The sequence below is a fragment of the Micropterus dolomieu genome, linkage group LG07 (assembly GCF_021292245.1).
Source record: "Micropterus dolomieu isolate WLL.071019.BEF.003 ecotype Adirondacks linkage group LG07, ASM2129224v1, whole genome shotgun sequence".
NCBI lineage: Eukaryota > Metazoa > Chordata > Actinopteri > Centrarchiformes > Centrarchidae > Micropterus > Micropterus dolomieu.
The window spans coordinates 20,896,701-20,915,173 of NC_060156.1; the positions used below are offsets into that span (position 1 = coordinate 20,896,701).

The 18,473-nt window shown below is 38.7% G+C and overlaps 2 protein-coding genes across 8 annotated transcripts in view; both read right to left on the bottom strand.

The window, feature by feature from the left end:
• Positions 1 to 3,669, bottom strand: part of ccnyl1 (cyclin Y-like 1) — a 19,087-nt gene extending 15,418 nt beyond the window's left edge. Inside the window, exons 1-3 of one of the 3 annotated variants that reach the window (XM_046053653.1) lie at positions 2,705 to 3,668; positions 839 to 913; positions 303 to 346 (exon numbers count right to left, since the gene is read on the bottom strand). In XM_046053653.1, coding sequence (XP_045909609.1) covers positions 303 to 346; positions 839 to 913; positions 2,705 to 2,867 — 282 coding nt within the window. In that variant the 5' untranslated portion in view covers positions 2,868 to 3,668. Of the gene's footprint in view, positions 1 to 302; positions 347 to 838; positions 914 to 2,704 lie in introns of all 3 variants that reach the window. The other 2 variants (XM_046053655.1, XM_046053654.1) reach the window with 2 other exon arrangements.
• A 1,356-nt stretch (positions 3,670 to 5,025) lies between these two features.
• creb1b (cAMP responsive element binding protein 1b) lies at positions 5,026 to 17,588 on the bottom strand. Of its 5 annotated transcripts, none has more exons than XM_046054594.1 (8): positions 17,459 to 17,588; positions 11,929 to 12,041; positions 11,494 to 11,640; positions 11,275 to 11,375; positions 10,524 to 10,687; positions 9,289 to 9,471; positions 8,844 to 8,997; positions 5,026 to 8,530 (listed from the first exon to the last, which is right to left on the bottom strand). In XM_046054594.1, exons 2-8 carry the CDS (start codon positions 12,031 to 12,033, stop codon positions 8,386 to 8,388), a joined length of 999 nt encoding a protein of 332 aa, XP_045910550.1. In that variant the 5' UTR covers positions 12,034 to 12,041; positions 17,459 to 17,588; the 3' UTR covers positions 5,026 to 8,385. The 5 variants fall into 5 exon arrangements, with proteins under 5 accessions (XP_045910550.1, XP_045910546.1, XP_045910548.1 ...); XM_046054590.1 differs by having other exon boundaries at positions 11,494 to 11,670; XM_046054592.1 differs by lacking the exon at positions 17,459 to 17,588 and adding an exon at positions 17,352 to 17,419 and having other exon boundaries at positions 11,494 to 11,670.
• Positions 17,589 to 18,473: the final 885 nt, after the last annotated feature.

Sequence of the window (18,473 nt, forward strand, 5' to 3'; positions counted from 1 at the left end):
AAAAACAAAAACACACACACACACACACACACACACACACACACATACACATCTCTCACGTGTTGAAACAAAGTTGTAAGAGTTTAAGAAATTCTAAGGAAGCACTGAATATCTAGCAGTATCGCCATTGTTGTGTTGTTTCAGTGTTATTAATGCTGCAGGTGAAACCAATGTGAGACGCACATTTTGAACAAGTGCTGCCCTATCTAAAATGTGCAGGGAGGAGTCACATCAGCCCCTGTGAACGGACACTGCAATTCAGCAATCACATATATGGTCAACATTCAGATTTTGACACTTACATGACTGATGTGATTTATGTGGTTGCTTTTCCTCTTGTCTCGTACTGTAAAAGAAGAAAGGTGTTCAGAAAAAAAAAAAACCAAAAAAACAACAACTAGAAGCAGTAATCTGTGTTCAGTACATAGTGCAGTGCATCTTGTGAAGATGATAAGAGTCAGAATCAAATATAGTATTCCACCTGAAATGTTTTGGTGATTGAGATCTACAGCAGTTGAGGTTTGGAAAAGATCTGCTTGAATCCCTTATTGACCTGGTTGTTAGAGATGCCTGTGGCTCGGTGTATGGTGCACAACTTAATCAAGCTCTACAGTGAAGTAGGTAATTAACATTTTAACACAACTGCCAGTATTGCAACAAGTGTAAAAACAGAGCCTAGGTTAAAAAAAAAGACAATTATAAGGATATTATAATGTGTAGTACAGAATTACACCTGAAGCCATAAAAACACATCCGTCTTAATATTCAGCATTGAATCATGTGTTTGCTCATCAAAATGATCCTAGGGAAGTGTGTGTGTCATGTAAGGATTACTCACCGTCTGTCTGGGACTTGCTAAGGAAGATGGTGCTCGCTCGGGCGTGGTCTGACGGGTTAGACTCCACAGCCAGCTCTGAGGAAACAAAAACTGTATGTAGTAGCACTTTACAATGGCAATCTGATTACAAAAATCACATTGTGTGCTGCTTAGCTCACACTCCTGGGTTGTGAAAAAGCCAAAAGGAGAAGACGGTTAATGCCAATAATGCAACATGAGTCTTTGGATTTATTGATCCACACAACAAAAATAGAGAAACAAGGCTGCAGTGCAGCTTTGGCATCAAGATATCAATTTACTGAATATGTCTGACTGCGAAAGACCTGAGATGCATAAATGTTAACTTGTGAACTGACTAATAGACATGCATTAAAAAAAAAAAAAGCAACACTTAACCAATCACTGAGTGTTAGCAGAAAAAAAAAAAAGCAGAAAACAAAGATCTACCTGAGGCACATGATTTTGTATCAATACTGTCAACAGCGACCAATGGTTTTTAAGTAAGAATAGACTGACAAGCCTTTTGTTTAAAATATAAATTTAAGTAATCAAGTATTACATTAAGGATTAGTCCCACAAATGTGTGTAAAAATGACATAAGCTCGGCTGGTAAACAATAACACTTAAAACTTACAACTACAGGGTTGTAAGTTTTAAGTGTGGGAGGATTTTATTTTGGAACACTGGAGAAAATGATTAGTTTACATTTTAGACTTATTGTGGACGTTGAGATACCACTTTACAGACAGAACTGTAAATTCCAGTGATGCAAACACAAAGATAGCACTGGTTTATACACGAGCATGACTTAGAGAATTGTGTTCTTTATCCAAATCTGTGCAGACAGCACATTACATAAAACGGGGATTAGGCGAGGGCAGCATTTGTGAAGTGAGGACAGCAAGAAGAGACACGAGGAATGTAGGAAGGACTGCATTCTGACCCTCACCCTGCCAGCAGCTGGTCTCACCAAACTGCACACTACTGTCCGCAATAACATGAATGGAATGAACACTGTGCTGGGAGCAAACGAGGAGTGGCGACCCTTGCACAGAGACATATTTGAAATGCTTTTCCTATCAGGGGCCTGTATCACAGCATAACATCCCAGCATGAGCTACAAACATTGAGGGAGGCTATCAGCATACATGGTATTTTTGCTAATTTACACTTTCAATCTGTAACAGTGGGCAGCACATTACAACATGCAGTTTGTTCACTGGAAAATATGCTAACAATTCAGGTTTGTTGTGGTTAATGTATGATCTCAGTGTATTTTTCTAATTTATAACCTCCCCAACCCACTCAATAATATGACATGGACATAAAACTGAGGTTGGTAAAAGACAATGATTAAAGGCTCGTTTTTATTGCTAATTTCTGAACGGTTTGTTACTTGGTAATGTGAATCCAGTGTGATCAACATGATGCAGTGCCCAACTAAAGAGTGCTGTCGTCGTCGTCATCGTCATCATCATCAGTACACTGCTGGCAGCAAGATGGCAATAAACACCTCTAGCAACTTGGCAAGAGGTAAAGCTGGTGTCTGCGAGTGAATCTCCCTACAGTTGTGAAAGAGAATATATCATCAAGTTGTTTTTACATTTAAGATTGACCCTGTTTGTGTGTCCATATTAGTGGAGGGGTCCCTTAAACAGGTGTGGGTGTGCACATGGCGAGTAAATATTTGCTGATTCTGTCGCTTTGTGTGCTTGGGAGTCACATGAAGGAGCTTCTTCAATAAGATGTACCTCCCTATGAACAAACAACATGGGTGTGACACTTCATGGGTCCAATTACAGGAAAAGGAATCAACTTTATAGCTTTCTAATCAAAAGGTGTGCAGGCTATCAGGTAGACACCTACCATCTGGGACCTCTCTGTCGCTTATATGCTGCAGGTAGGGCACGGTGTTATCATCGCTCACTTCGGTGCTGGTCTGGAACTCCTCCAGCCGCTCTGCCGGTTGTCTTGACGGTAGTTTGGGGCTCGACTCTGGAGAGACGCAGCATGACACCGTATTCCCCATTCCCGAACCGGGTATAAGGTTCACACTATTGCAGCCAAGTCCTGGGTAGCGCAAATATTTGTAGCTAGCTAAAGTTAACTTCCCCCAGTCTCATACACATTACCGGGCTATAGTCGGTATTAGCACAACACTATCTTTGCGTGCTAAACCGCCGCTGTCCACCAACTCCCAGGAATCGCATTCCTGTCCATTTGTGGGTATGCAAGTTAGTGTAACAGAAGAAGAGTTAGCCAGACAGGCTCAACCAGCGCCGTCTTATGTTATATTAGACGTGTTCTTCCAATAACAAGCTGTTAGTTAAATGCAAGTGGTCGCCAATTCATTCATTCATTCAACATGCTAAAGTTCCGCTGCTTGGTAGCTAACTAGCATTTTAGCAAGCTAGCCAGTTAGCTTGTATCATTAACTTTTTTCCTACTCCACATTAACAGATTTTTGCTATCGTGAAAACACTACTGACTCTACAAAATAAACACGTTACTACTTCAAACCACTCAATTATGGCATAAAAATTTCATGAGACTTTCCAAACAATCCCACAGATGTCTCCTTGCACTCGGATCGGTATGTAGCCAAATCTAGCCCGAGGCTTTTGTGGCCTACAGTGGAAAAAAGACAACGTAAAAAGAAAAAAATCCAAGATTGTAGACAAAATAAATTCTCAATGAGGTCAGATCGACTAGGTCTTGTGCAGATTCCTCAGTAGAAAACAAACTCTGGTAGCTGGTCCGGACTGCCCCGTCAGATTTCTGCTGGATGCTACTTACTCCCCGCCACCGCCGCCATCTGTTACCGGAGCTCCTAAAAGGCATTACTTGGGACGAAGATGTTGTAGCCCCGCCTATTTAGGAATTCCGTTCACTCCCATTGGCTGAAAAATCAAAACAAGGACTTTTAAAAGCCACTCATTGGTTAAAGGAGCGGTCTGTTGGAGACGATTTAAACCGATGAAATGTATTTACAACGCTACTATTTTTGTATCGTCCCCCATCCACACCCTTTTTTGACAGTAAAAACTGAACCTCATCCCCACACTGCATCTATCTACCGGTCGAATACAGTCAAGCCAGGGATGGTTTTAATACTAAATACTTTATTGCTATCTTGCTCATTTTTAATTGACCATTGTACTTTGAAGTAAATGTAATTTACACTTAAACTGAAGATGTTGAAAAATAATACCTGTCTTTTAAATATAAAAAAACCCCTTCGTGGTTCATCAGTCTGTCATGAATGATTGTTCACATATTTATTGATTCACTAACAATAAAATACATAACAATCTTCAAGAGTTGTTTATTGCGACATAGCAAATGTTTACAAAATAGTCATGTAATGTCAGAGTAACAGCACTTTCAAATAATGGGCTGGTATAGTTTTATAATGTGACAATGTTGAAACACACAGCATATATACTATACAATACATGGCATTTTAAATTAATAACTTGTAAAAGTGGCAATATATAAAGTGATCACATTAAAAGTTAGAAAAAATGTTTACTAGAAATCCTATATATATTTATATATATATATATACTTGGATATCAATCTGTTTCATGCAGAACTGAGGCCCGTGAGTATAAACTATTCTGGCACAAAAATGAAAACACTTTTGGTTTTATTGGAAAGATACTGTGTAATCACATCACAAAGTTGAGCTCACTATATCAAATCAACAGAAAAAAAGATTATTACTAGTTTCAGCACCTGTGAGAAGTACAAGAGGTGGAAATTATTTTTCTTTTCAGAATACACGTACAAAAGTTTTCAACTCAGGTATTATAATGGCACCAGTATCTAAACAGTCTAAGTGCTTCCCATCCTTACACACATTTTTAAAGCCCTCGCACTGATTGCTCCGTTATTGATGAGGATTCTATCAAATTCACTGTTTCCACTAAAATAAGCGTTACAATCAGCGAGGCCCAACATGTGGTTGGTCAGACTTAATTCCATCCCTTGAAATGCATTAAAAAAAGATTACTTCTGCATTTTGTTTTACCTCTACATAGATTTCTCCAAATTAAACTGTGACAGGTAGGAGGAGAGCAAAACAGGGACATGTGCATCTGCAGTACATGCTAATGTGTTGTGGGTTAATATGAGATGATTCATTCAAAGCCTTCTGAATAACTCCACATATGTGATTTCTGTCACTGGTTCAACCCTTTAATCCTCTATACATTACAAATACACTATCAAAATGTTTTATTCAAGAAAAATAAAACTGGCAGAGCTACCATGAACTCATGACCCTTACAAAATGAAAACAACAGAAACAACACACATTTTAAGGAACACACTCTAATTGTTAGAGTGGCCATTAGTGCTCCCAAATTTCTGTTCACCTAATGACTGAAGTTTTGAAATTTCTTTGTGAAGATAAAAATAGATTAGCAGTCAAAGTAATTTTATCTCAACTTTTTTATCTCCACTTATTCACTTCCGGAGCTTTCAACCAAACGAACCAAAGACCACCTTTGAACAGAGACACGGGTTATTTTCTCATGACCACCTGTTATCACACGACAAGTTCCATACTTTGTCACGTGATGACAACTGTGCGACCTCCATCTCCTGATGAAGACTAAACTGTGAGATGTATTTGAAAGCTTTGGAAAAAGCTATTATGTGGACCTTGGGTTAAGCTGATTTTTAAGCTGAGGATTAAAAACAACCTCTATGAGTGGGCTTCAGTTCCAAACATCAACAGTGAGCTGGAGGAAAAAGAATTCTGAGTTTCTATCACTAAATCACAGAGTTTTTATACTCAAAAAATTAAAAATATTTTTGTTTGTTTAGTTCCCAGTTGACATGAGCAAATACTTGGGTTGAGGATTAACTGATGTGTACCATTGGAACCAATAAAATAACCATAAAAAAATCTAATGTAGCTTTGTAGTAAAATACATTTAGTCAAAGTACAATAAAATAAACATAAAAAGGGCTCAAGACGAAAGATTGTGCTTTCATTTGATTCATTGGATGATATAAAAAAAATGGCTACTGGAGACATTTCTGTCCAGGTCTATGAGATAAAAATACATTTACAGTTAAAAACACTACGATGTGCGGCTGAGTTTGAACCCACCGAGGTTTCTGCTGTGCAGTTTACGAATAAACAAAAGTGTTAGTTATGAAATTCAAATACGTTGATGACCCTGACTTCTCTCAACACACTTCTCTATAAACAAACACTGCAGATCCCAAAACAGAGTACAACACTCCAAAATATAACGTCTCCAACAAAGGCCTTTTCTCATATACTTAGCTGCCATGACTGTGGTAGGCCTGGTGGATTACATGAATACACACATACATTGTCGTCTATTATACATCGATGTGTTACAAATATGCAAAGTTGGTTTCATACAAGCCATAAGAACATTTTTCATATCAAATAAACAGAAATATGAGGTCTACTCATGCTGTAGAGTCTATGTACAGTATATAAAAAAATAAACAAATACGTACGTGTATCTTCTCAAAAAACAACGCACAGTAACACAAAATTGCCTCTTTTAAACAGAACGCACATTTTCATGGATTTTAAGTGTATCGCGTAATCGTAGCCAGTAGATTTCACACAGAATCCAATCTGCTACATATTTAAAAAATGGCGGCTCTGCAATCTCACATCACAATCCATAGTTTACAACATTGCAAAACAGACACATATTGTAAAACACAGAAGAATGAAATGTTAAGGAAAAATCATAACTTGGATCATGATGGTCATTTTTGTGACGAAAAACTGACAGTTTACTGTGGCACAATGAGATGACGCTTGACTTCAGATTTAACACAACCCCAATTATCTCAACCCCGAACACGTCTGAATGTCCATTAAAATTGTGCTTTGCCTTGAAAAACTGCTTGTTTGCAGAACAACAGTAAGTATGGTCAGTCAAAGTGGAAAAACTAAATAGTTCTGCAATAGTGTTTTTGCAACAACCTGTTTGGGTAGTAAATTAAATATTCAGATTTGCTTTTACTTACAAATTTGTTTTAATTAAAATTACCCCTTCTGTTGCTGCCCTACTGGACTTAACCTAGTGAGTGAAGTGTTACCATAACTAATAGGAACCCCAGGTTGCAGAAACAATAATCCATCTTTAAAATTGTGCCTTATCCTACAAAGAATCTTATTTTAATAGCATCTCTGACAATCTTCTGTTGTGGAGAAGCAGAAAAACAATATGAGTGAACTGAGAAGTGTGACGTCACACTGCAATACGTCTCTTTTTAACATTTGACATGACTGAGGCAATCCTCTGTCTGCTGATGTACACAGTTCTTCCACATCCTTCACAATCGGCAGTTGGTAGCATCTTTAAAAACACAAAAAAATGACTTTTTTGGACCCAATTAGTTGCAGAGTCCGCTATACAAGTTATTGTGTAATAATTCATTTTTTAAAAAGGTTGGTTCACACCAGGATGTGGATCAAGTAGACAATTCATTCAAAGGCTTTAACTGCAACTGACTGAGCTTGCCTGACGCAGAAATGTCTGAGTCTTAATTTAAATCCCCAAGCTGGGTCTTGTTGTCATAGTTTTGGCCAGACTGCAGTTTAACACCGAACCCACCACTGTGAATTTTAAGTTACCATGGCAACAGGGATTATTAAATCATAAATATTTGGCAGGTGTCCCTAAAATCACATTTCAGGACTTCTTAAACATAGTTCTGGTCCACAGTGTAGCTACTGTACTACATCAAGGTACAACAATGGCTATGTTTCAAGGACTGGTCAGGCATTATTTCTTACACAGTAAACACACATGCTCGAATGGAGCCAGATGAGGCCAATAAAATACGAGCCTTTTCAACACGTAAACCATAATGCAACTAGAAAACAATTAAGGTCTAAACAGAGGTGACACGTCAAAATCCACCATTTTGTTTGACATGATCTGGCTAGGATAACAAAAACATGGTTGAGATGAACCACAGGGAGGTTCTTTTTGTTGTTGAAAGATTTAAGGATATTATTTCCTCTGCCTCATTGGACATTGGACTCTCTACAATAAACATGATGGGTACAGTGTTGAACTAACTTATGTGGGTATTAGCAAAATCTACGAAAATGAAAAGGCCCACAGTCAAAGATGTGTGGAGCAACATGTTAACCGTTGTCAGCAGCTGATTTTACCTTTTTAATGATGTTGCAAGGATAGTAGCTACTGTCACATACTGTCTCCATCACACTACAGTTTTAGACTAGAACGTTTATTTTTGCACTTTGCCAATGTCTATCATCAGACCTGGGTGACAGCACATACAAGTGTATTCAGTGTACTGATACTTGAAAGATTTTGTATTTTTTTTATATTTTAAATGTATTATACTGACAGGATACTTAAGAGAAGGTAGTGTAAGCAGGATTAGGGAGTTTTCATCCAAAAGTGCCAGTCGTGTGTAAACTGGAAGGCCAGGCAGGCAGAATCAAACAGTCAAAGTATTTGAAAAGAACTGATACGCTACTTGGCCCAGCTCGGTGTTCAGGACAGGAACTACTCAGATTTATGGCAGTAAAGGTCTTTGAGGGCTTTAAGTTCTTCAATTAGTGTCTTGTTTTGGTTCTCCAGGACGGCCACTCGGTTCTCCAAACACTTTACATACTCCTTCTTCTTCCTGCGACATTCACGGGCTGCCTCTCTGTAGGAAGGATGAGACACAGTTTGTCTTTTGGATTCATTTTTGGGGGATTTGCCGGACATTTTGTGCGTGCCATAGATTTCTAATAAACACCTTTGAAACCTAATTGAGTGATACATATTATTATTATTATAATTATTATTAAATGCGCTTACCCCAGACTAGCTTTAAGGCTGGCCTGCTATACTCTACACTGAGACATATTTTGGTCATGGACCTTCCACAAAGGCAGCAGCTTTGATTTTGGGATGTTTCTGAACAGCAAAACTGGTATTGAGATATACAAGACACAGATTTCCTCATCTGTACATACCTGTTCTTCATGAGGCGGACTTCCCGTTTGCGGGTGACCTCCTCAGTAGCGCCTCCTGTGGGGAGGGCGGGGGATGACGCCATCACAACCCCCGGGGCGATGGTGCTTGCAGGGGCTGCTCGGATCTGATAGGCCTGGACGTCACCGGAGGCAGCTGAAAGGTGTGGTTGTCAGAAAGTGAAATTTAATTTCTTGATAAAACCACTTTTGCTTGGAGAACCAATGCGTCCTTATCTTGTTTGCTGACTGTGAATAGCTAAATGTTTTTGTCTTCAATATCAAAAGTAGAAATTTAAAAATTTAAAATAGCTTTTCTACAAGGATGCATTATAAAATAAAATGGTTACATCAAAAGTAATGGATATATGTGCAAAATATCAGATATCACTATCTTCAGCCCAATTACACACCACTTCATTAACACAGATGATGTGAAAACTCTCACCTTGGACCACCACCTGGTTACTGGGAACCAGTATCTGCTGGCCGTCGCTGGTCTGCGCGTACTGGAGGATGGTGGCTCCAGGCTGGGCTGCTGCTGCGTTGGTCATGGTCAGAGTCTGAAGTCCCTGGACTCCATCTGTACCATTATTAGCCAGCTGAATAGCCCCGCCCTGTGTGATTGCAACTGTGTGTTTGGTGAGAGGGACAGATGTCAACGGGAGAAAGGGAACAAGAGAGAGAATTAATCCATATCAAAGAATAAATAATAATAATAATTACATAAAAAAATGTGTCATATTTAATTTTTTACTTTATGCAAGAAGTCATGTCACTCCAAAACAAGCTGACACAAAGCCTTTGACTTTTTATGGCGTGATCCAGTTGTTATGGCAAAGTACACCGAAGAAACCCGCTGTTTGTGTAGAAGATTTTATAATAAAAACTCTGCGAGTAAAAAGCCAGTAGGAGTAAAAAATCAAAATGCTTGTTTAACAAGAATAAACTTGAATATACTTGATGTTTTCAACTGTTATGTCCGCAGTCCCCCATCCACCAGCGGTGTGATGTACACAGCCATAGCGCGCTCGTTAGTCTAATAACTAATTGTTGTGAACAAGCATGTTCACAACAATATGACAGCTGATTGGATGGAGCATAACTGTTTAGCCTAAGTACCCATGTATCTTAAAACTGAGCCAGTTTTAGTACATTTATTAGCTAAGACGATAGCTACCACTCCCAAACCAGCCCCTGCTCCCTCTACCAGCCTGAGGAGGTGCACGTCAGGCGATGGTGTAGGCGATGGCGTAGGTGACGGCGTAAGGCAGGGGGCTACGCAGAGGCTACGCCGTCGATTTGACGCAGAAGTATAAATTGCACTTTACTTGTCAAGCAGTGAATCCACATTAGCAGCTGAGTGAGGATGTGTTCTACATTACTTTCAAACTTCAATCAGGGTTTTGATGTCAGGAATATTAGTTTGATTTGTTTCAAGGGAAAATCACTGCTGCTGTTGTTTCTTATCTTTGAAATATAAATAACTTCTAATACGGATTCATTTTTTATTTTTTTCAAATAATAATAATTTCTTAGTGATAAAAAAGGACAGATAAAAAGGATCTATAAGCCTAGTGGAATCAATAAAATCCTAACTATACCCATCCCACATTGTGTCCTGTCTGAATTACATCAACCTGCAGCCTCAGATACAGCTCCACTGAGTCAACTATCACCTACTGTATTGGCCACTGCTGGTCTGGTAGATGGGTGTGGGGACAGTAACTGTGGTGATTGAGGGCGTGGCGGCGGCAGCGGCGGCGGCAGCTGAGTCCTCCTCAGCCTTTTCTTCCTCGATACGAGGGACAGCAGGTGCATCGGATGAAAGGTCATTCAGGATTTTCCTGTTGGAACAAACAAGGGTGGGATTTACTCACAAAACCTATTGGGCAGGGTTTGTGTGAACATTTTTTCATGTAAAATGCTGCATCAGTTTTAGTCTCACCATCACCTATTCACAATCATTTCCATACATATAGTCTTTATAGTTTTTATATATCTTATAGTTTCACTGAAAAACAGCACAACTAATTTGCATCCTCAGATTTTTAGATACTCATGTACCAAAAATTTGCTATTTATTTGCTAATTTCCTTCTTGCAGCAAGAAGATCATTATAGATCTTTACAGTAAACAAGGTTCTCTTGCATTGAACAAAGCTCAAAAAAATCTTCTAGTTCTAGAAATAGCAGAACTGGGACAAATGAAAAAGAGTTGATTTCATACCCTATAAACATAGGGTTTGTGCCCTATGGTGTTTGGTAAACAAATTCACACATGCAGCTAATCGGCCTTTCAAAAATGTAAACAAAGCCAAAAAAGTGCCCGTGGTCCTTAAACTTTTCTTGCAATGTTTAATTTAATTATGGGATATCTTGATCGTCTTGGCGGTCTCCTGAAAGCATTCATACACATCACCCACACAAATTACCTGTACGAGGGCCGTCGTGACAGAATCTCTCTGCGCTTCTGAGAGTCAGTCACGCTGTCCACTGACTCCTGTGAATCCTCGCTTTCTGCTATGGTGGAGATCTGGAACAAACAAACCAATAAACCAGACAGAAATGCATCAAACAAACCTTCTAATTTCACGTTCTTTATATTGCGGCTTAAAAAGACCTAAAACTAGGATTGTACATGTGTGTTTTACCTGCACGGCCTGGACCTGTGGTGACTGGATAACAGACGGCTGTGCAGCCTGGATGACACCGTGGACTTGAACCGTCTGTCCGTTGGGAAGCTGTACCAACGTAACTGTGGGACCTGTGGCCGAGGCGTGGCCTGTTGTCATCGTTACCTGAAATTCAGGAGCGACTGACCATGCTGTCTGCCATGTGCATTTTAACATTAAGTATGTTTTATTTTACATTTGTGGCATTCAAAATTGTTATTTTTCTAAATGTTTGTACACCAGTTGCACTTCCTGAGTCTAAACAGCAACATCAAAATGACTTTTTTAATATCTTACTTTGCTGTGTATGCACAAGACTTTTTTAAACAAACTAAGCCAACATTGCAGAGCTTAAGCTGGGCACAGCTTGCAGAGACTGGAAGAAGTGGTAATAGTGTTAACGTCATCAGTTACCTGTGCCAAAGTAGCAATCTGTGCTTGGGTGATTTGTTGGTTCTCCGCCTCAGTCACAGCAGTCTCCACCCCATGCTGAGCCTCAACTGCTGACTCCATCTTCATTGGCTGAGCTAAGGATGAAGATTTGAAGAGAAGCTGTTAAAACTGGTGTTCTGTAGAGCTGCAGCCACAGCATCTGGATCACCGATGGTTTGTGTGACGCAACCTCAGGACTGGAAATGTGCCATAAAAGACAACAACAGAAAACACTACAAATTTAGAGAAAAAAAAATATTTGAAAGGCACATCAAACTTTCTAAAATTCATAATGGGTGGTGAAGGGGTTAAGTGTCCCTGAGCAAGACACTTAACCCCTCGTTGCTCCAGAGGCATGCAACCTCTGACATGTATAGCAATTGTAAGTCGCTTTGGATAAAAGCATCAGCTAAATGAATAAATGTAAATGAGGGAGTTACTAATGACATTAATATTAACAGTTGTCAGCTAAAGTATGAGTAAAAAGGTTCCCTAAAAATCTCTAGATGTTGTTCTATCTCGAATATGTAAAATACCATAAGGAACGTTCACTTATGGTTCTTAGGACGTTATATTTGGCACATCAATAAAACATGGAACAACTAATCACTCTCATACTGGAGTGGATCGCGACGGATTCTCTATTAGCTCTGATATCATGGTACACACAAGAGAAAGATGCGCGACTCTGAGTGTGAATTGTAAAGTGCAGGAAACATTATGTATACTGCTTTTCTTTTCAACTGTTGTTTGTTAGTTGGTGGAATATAAAGCTGCTGCCAGTGGTGGTGTTTTCTTGGTAAACAGTCACATTTCAGGTGTAATTATCTAATTAAGTCTATTTTCGACCAAGTGTAACAATAATAATAATAATAAACTGTATTTATAGAGCACTTCTCAAAACAAAGTGCTGAGAAAATGAAATAAAATACCAAGATTAATTATTTTAAAAATAAATAAATAAACAGGAAATTAAAAATCAAATAAAATCTGGATGTGCTTTCTCATAAAAGTAAATTTTTAGAAGAGACTTAAAAGAAGACAGTGACTCGGACAGCCCAATTTCCTCAGGCAGGTTGTTCTGGTGCCTTGGGCCCCTGACTGCAAAAGCTCTGTCCCTTTTAGTTTTCAGCCTGGACTTGGGAAGAGTTAGAAGATTCCTGCCAGAAAGATCTCAAACTACACAAAGGTTCATAAGGGATTAGAAAATCTAAAATATAATCTGTAGCCAGGCCATGAGGAGCCTTAAAAGAAATCAATAATATCTTTATATCAATCTCATAACAAACAGGGAGCCAATGTAAAGAGGCTAAAACAGGTGTGATGTGATCGTCCCTCTAGGTTCTGGTCAAAAGCCTAGATGCTGAGTTTTGTATGGTCTGTAGTCGTTTCAAAGTTTTTCCAGTAGGAGAAGAGGCTAAAATCTAATCCAATTTTTGCAATACTTCTGAGGTGATAAAACACAACTGGAAAAGCTTAGTGATACATTGCTCAAAAAATCAAATTGCTATCAAACCTGACACCAAGATTTCTTGCAACAGGCTTGACAAGTTGTGACAGGTGATGGCAGTATTTGTTTTGTGGTATGTTGGGGCCCAATTACAAGGATTTCTGTTTTGTTAGAATTGAGCTGAAGCAAATGTATCAACATCCAGATTTTTATTTCAGTCTGTTTATTGATCTTAGTGGGCTTGACACGGAGGTACAACTGCGTGTCATCTGCATAACGGTGTAAAGGAAGACCTTGTCTACAGGTCACATCACCTAGGAGGAGAATAGGGAGAACAAAATTGGTCCAAGAATTGATACCTGAGGCACACCATAATTAATATGGGAAAAGACCACATGAAGTTGTTAATGGAGACACAAAACTCCCTATTAGACAAATATGATGAGAACCAGTTTAATGCAGTACCAGATACGCCCACCCAGTGCCTCGTTCTATCTAAAAGAATGCCCTGATCAACTGTGTCAAAGGGAGCACTTAACATCCTTTCAAATAAAGTTTCTTTTTTGGAGAATGAAATGCTTATAAAAACTTAACATAAACTTTTAGTCATATAGGAATGTTTTCACCTAACCTCAAATGATGTTCCCAGAATGTTCCTGCAATCTAAAAATGTTGGGCACCCTCCTGATGCCCATACATTTGTTACTATTAATTAAAGATAAAAATCTTACTATAGTTTGATTTATTGGTCAAAGAAAAGCTGGTCCTCTGCTGCACCACAGTTGTAAAATTCAGTATAAAGTCAGAACTCAAAAATGTGTGCGAGGGCAAATGTGTGCCCCTGATAGTAACATCTGCATCTGTTCATGATTAATTATGTGGTTGGGCACTTTGGGAAAAAATCTGAAAGCATTTCAGAAAACTGCTCATGAAGGAACTTTGAATTTAGGGGTGATCTGATCTGTCAACAAGGAATGCCACAGACAGCACTTCTCTCTCATGAAAGTTGTTTTGTTCAGACTGAATCAATCCATGTCACTGACCACATCTGTCAAAGTTTATTACACGATAAATTACACAACAAACTATTTTTGTCCTTGGCTTAAAATGAGGCAAAGTGACAACAGTGACTCACTGAACCTTGGCTTGCTGTTTGTTCCATCTGCTTACTACTCAAAGCTATGACTTAGATAACAGTGTAATGACGCTAATTAAGACAACAAGCTGCCATAAATCCTACATTTATGAAGCTTATTGTGTTGAGCTTTTGTTGACAGACTCTATCAGAGACCCTGCCGTCATTCTGGAGGCTGGAGTTTGTTGTTGTGTCGCAACGGATAGCTTTTTTACTTAAAGGTGTTTGTATTAATATTGAATACAAAATACTGAATACTAAAAAACACTACAGGCAAACGCACTGTGAATCCCAAAAGGAGGTGTGGTGGTACAGTGAGCACAGGTTTGTCTGGATGACTTGTTTATGCAAGACAAGTGGCTGTACGACCGGCATACAGTAGGAAGTGGTTTGGCAGTACAATTTGGTGACTTCGACTAGTAATTCATGTTGTATAATAATGTCGTCATGAATCATGTGTGCTGATATTTTACACTCAAAATGTGACTGAATATTTCATGTTGGTTTCAGGGTTTCACTCAAGCCTTCCCCCCCCAAAAAGGTGATATGGTTTGATAATTTTAAGTTTTAATACAGAACTGATGTGCGAGCCAGTTGTGCTGGAAATGTTTAATAATAAAATCTTTAATAAAAGATTTTAAAGAAGAGATTTTATTTAACAGTGACTTTTGTGAGTCTTTGGAATGCAAAAATATAAAACAATCAACAATAAGGCATTCACAAGGACAGCTAAATTTTCTCTCCTTGTTTACAAACTTCTGCCACCACTACAAACAACAACCGACGCATACAGGCAAAAGTCACAAGATAACAGGGAAACTGAATGATCTGTAACACTCAGACTCTCTCCTCAGTGATTGATCGATTGATTGATTGAACTTCTTTATTGATTGTAAATATAAAAGTGGCGTCTCCAGCAAGAAATGCCCTATCTACAGATACCATCAAAAGGATAAAAACAAAATAGAGCCAGACAGCTTATTTCTATTGTGGTCTGTTTTAGTAAGGCAAATGGGTAGGAGCATCATGAAAAGGCAACTAGTTAGTTATTTCCAAGTATAAATAGTTTCTCTTAAAAATTAAAATTCAGTAACAATACAATATAACCAATACTTACACATCCCTATTTACAATACAATTTCTGTCGCAAAATACAATATATATGGAAGTTCACTAAATCTTAATGTCCCTCCCTGCTGCTGTCAGACCTGACAAATGTACATCTTATGTGCCGGCTCTTATGAGCTTATTGTCTAGTAGCCACTTTATGTTTTCACCCAGCACCACCATGGAGTGATTCAACTGTTACAATAGCAATCATGCAGCACTCCTGAAATATCTTTCATTGTTGCCAGCATGGTCAGGTTTTTGTAAAAGTGGCCTTTTATTTCTCGTCATTGCAACGTTCTGGATGATGCCAGCCCATCTGAGCAGAGGCAGAGAAACAATCTGCATTTAGTGTCTAAGGGTCACTTTAATAAAAAAAAACATTGCAAAAACAAAAGGTTGTGATGACACCCTGTTGAGTAATTAGCTCATATAAAAATAAGATTAGATATAGCCAAATCTGAAATATAAAATATCAATAAAAGGTGAAAATCCAAAATATACACACTACCAACAATAAACAGCAAGTTAACAGTAAGGAGCACTCTGGGTGATGAAGTGGGAAATTTACACTACTAATCTCTTACAAGTAGTTGAAATAGTTACTTGTAAATGACCAGCAGGTATCTCTGAACTGATAATATCAAAAATGCAAATGTTTTCTTCGGTTGGTAAATTAGTTCTAAAAGCCGTTATAGTTTTTAAATAATTACTGTGACTAAGACTGTGTGCTGGATGAATTTATTATTATAATAAAATAGATAACAAATAGTTCAAGTAAAATTAATCAATTTTAATGAATTAACTTACCAATTAAATGAAAGGAAAATATTAATTAAAACTTAAAAATTTTAACTACTACAATAATAATAATAATAATAATAATAATAATAATAATAATAATAATAAGCCTAATCATAATTATAATAGAAACACGATTGAACACGGTCTAACTAAGCCCTTGATGGGAGAAACTAATTAACCTTGTGGAAGACGTACATGAGTTACTCTGAATCTATACCTGCAGACATGATCACAAAAGACCTTTAAAGACTCGGAGATGTGATCTCACACAGACTTCGGTTGTTCGCTGAGCTCAGTGATCTCACACTGTGCGTAGCCTCTCTCCGCTGCATGATTGGCTTTACACATTTCTCCCTCTGCTTTTCAAAAATCACTTGGATGCGGTGTGCGTGTGACAGCATGGCCCGGGCAACGCCCCCCTCGACGCAAACCGGCCACATCCCAGGAGAGGAGAAACAATTACAACTTAAATCTGACAGCAAAACACAAGATGCGTCTTAAACCTCCAGGCCTGAGTTCATGTTTTCAACCAAACGCGGCGGCCCGCAATGGCCGATTTCAATCGAGATTAACATGTATGAAAAATAGGAAGGTAATTATCGATAAGTCGGTGGTGCTGGTTGTGTAAGCAGGGGTCAAATCACAATTAATCTATGAGATTCCAAACAAATTCAAGCAATTAACAGACATAGGCTAAATGAAAATATCGCGGTTGACAATCAATGGACCGATTTAAGGGAAAAACAAATCTGTTAGCAAAAAGCTTTAATCGAGACAGCATCATTTGACAGTTTATGTAAAGTCCTGTCACACTTTCTGGTGGTTAACACACAAACTGCGCCTCCTGGTTCACTATCAAAGTCACAAACCGCCGCAGCCTCCCCTCCCTCCATCCTGCTACAAACACACCGCGGCGCCATGATCTCTTTGTTTCCTTCGGGCCGAACCCGACCAGACCGACACTTTTTACGGCCGCGTCCCGTCTCTCTGAGCCCCGGACACCGCTCCGTCCTTACCGATACAGACTCCCTTCGTCACTCCCGGGCCTCCGGAGCTCCACTTTTATTCTGGCCGACACGTAAGAGCCCGCGTCAGGCTACACCTCCGCCGCGTCACCGGGAACAACAACACGGAGATTGGAGAAGGACGAGAAAGCAGATGGCGACACTGGCCGGAAATGGCCGACGTGCAAACGGAGCAGGGCGGAAAATAACGAGGAGAAGCGGATCCTAACGACACCCTCCAAGCCTTTGGCAAAATGACATTTTACAATAAGCAGTTTATAAGCAGTTAGTAAGTTTAATACTTATTTAACGAGAGCAACAATACTCTGTTAGCTAAACACGATGGTCATAAAATCTTTAAACGTGGACTATATTCGCTAGAGCTTAAAGGGTCGTTGGGTTCACTGTCATATAAAAATGATTTCCTATTTTCTATGAAGATAGTTTTGGTTTGGGTCTAGATAGCAGTACAAGATGCTTACTTAAAGAAAAGTAGGCCCAAAAGTACAAGTATTCATTATACAGAATGTCCCATTTCAGTATGATGTATGTTATTGGATTATGATTAATGGTGCTGTCATGTGTAGCCTACATCACTTTAATGTTGCAGCTGGTAAAGGTGGAGCTAATTGTAATCAGTTTAAATACTGCTGCCTAGCTTGTGAATTTACCCCCGGGATCAATAAAGTCTTATCTTAGGGTTAACCTATAATAATAGGCTACATCATAATAACTAGTTATTAAGTGACCAAATAAATGTAGTGGAGTAATAAGTAGCCTACTATATTTGCTTCTGAATTGTAATGGAGTAGAAGTATAAAGTAGCAGAAAGTTCAAAAAGTACAGTTGGCTACTTGAGCAAATGTACTTTTCAGCAGTGTTTACAAATAGTAGGTAGGCCTAATGTTTTCAGTCAAACACTTTACACTGAAGAAATAGTCCCAAACAGTTTACATTTAAGGTCTGTGAATTATCCAGAGAAACCATAACATTGCTTCTTGTAAGATAAGTTGCTTGCTGTTGATTT

Bases quoted from the DNA above. Each gene is read 5' to 3' on its own strand.
- creb1b (XM_046054589.1), bottom strand. The intron at 10,688-11,274 runs GTAATTTGTGTG...TTGTTCCAACAG, and splicing joins TCACGACGGCCCTCGTACAG to GAAAATCCTGAATGACCTTT. The intron at 9,472-10,523 runs GTAGGTGATAGT...CCAAACACACAG, and splicing joins GACCAGCAGTGGCCAATACA to TTGCAATCACACAGGGCGGG.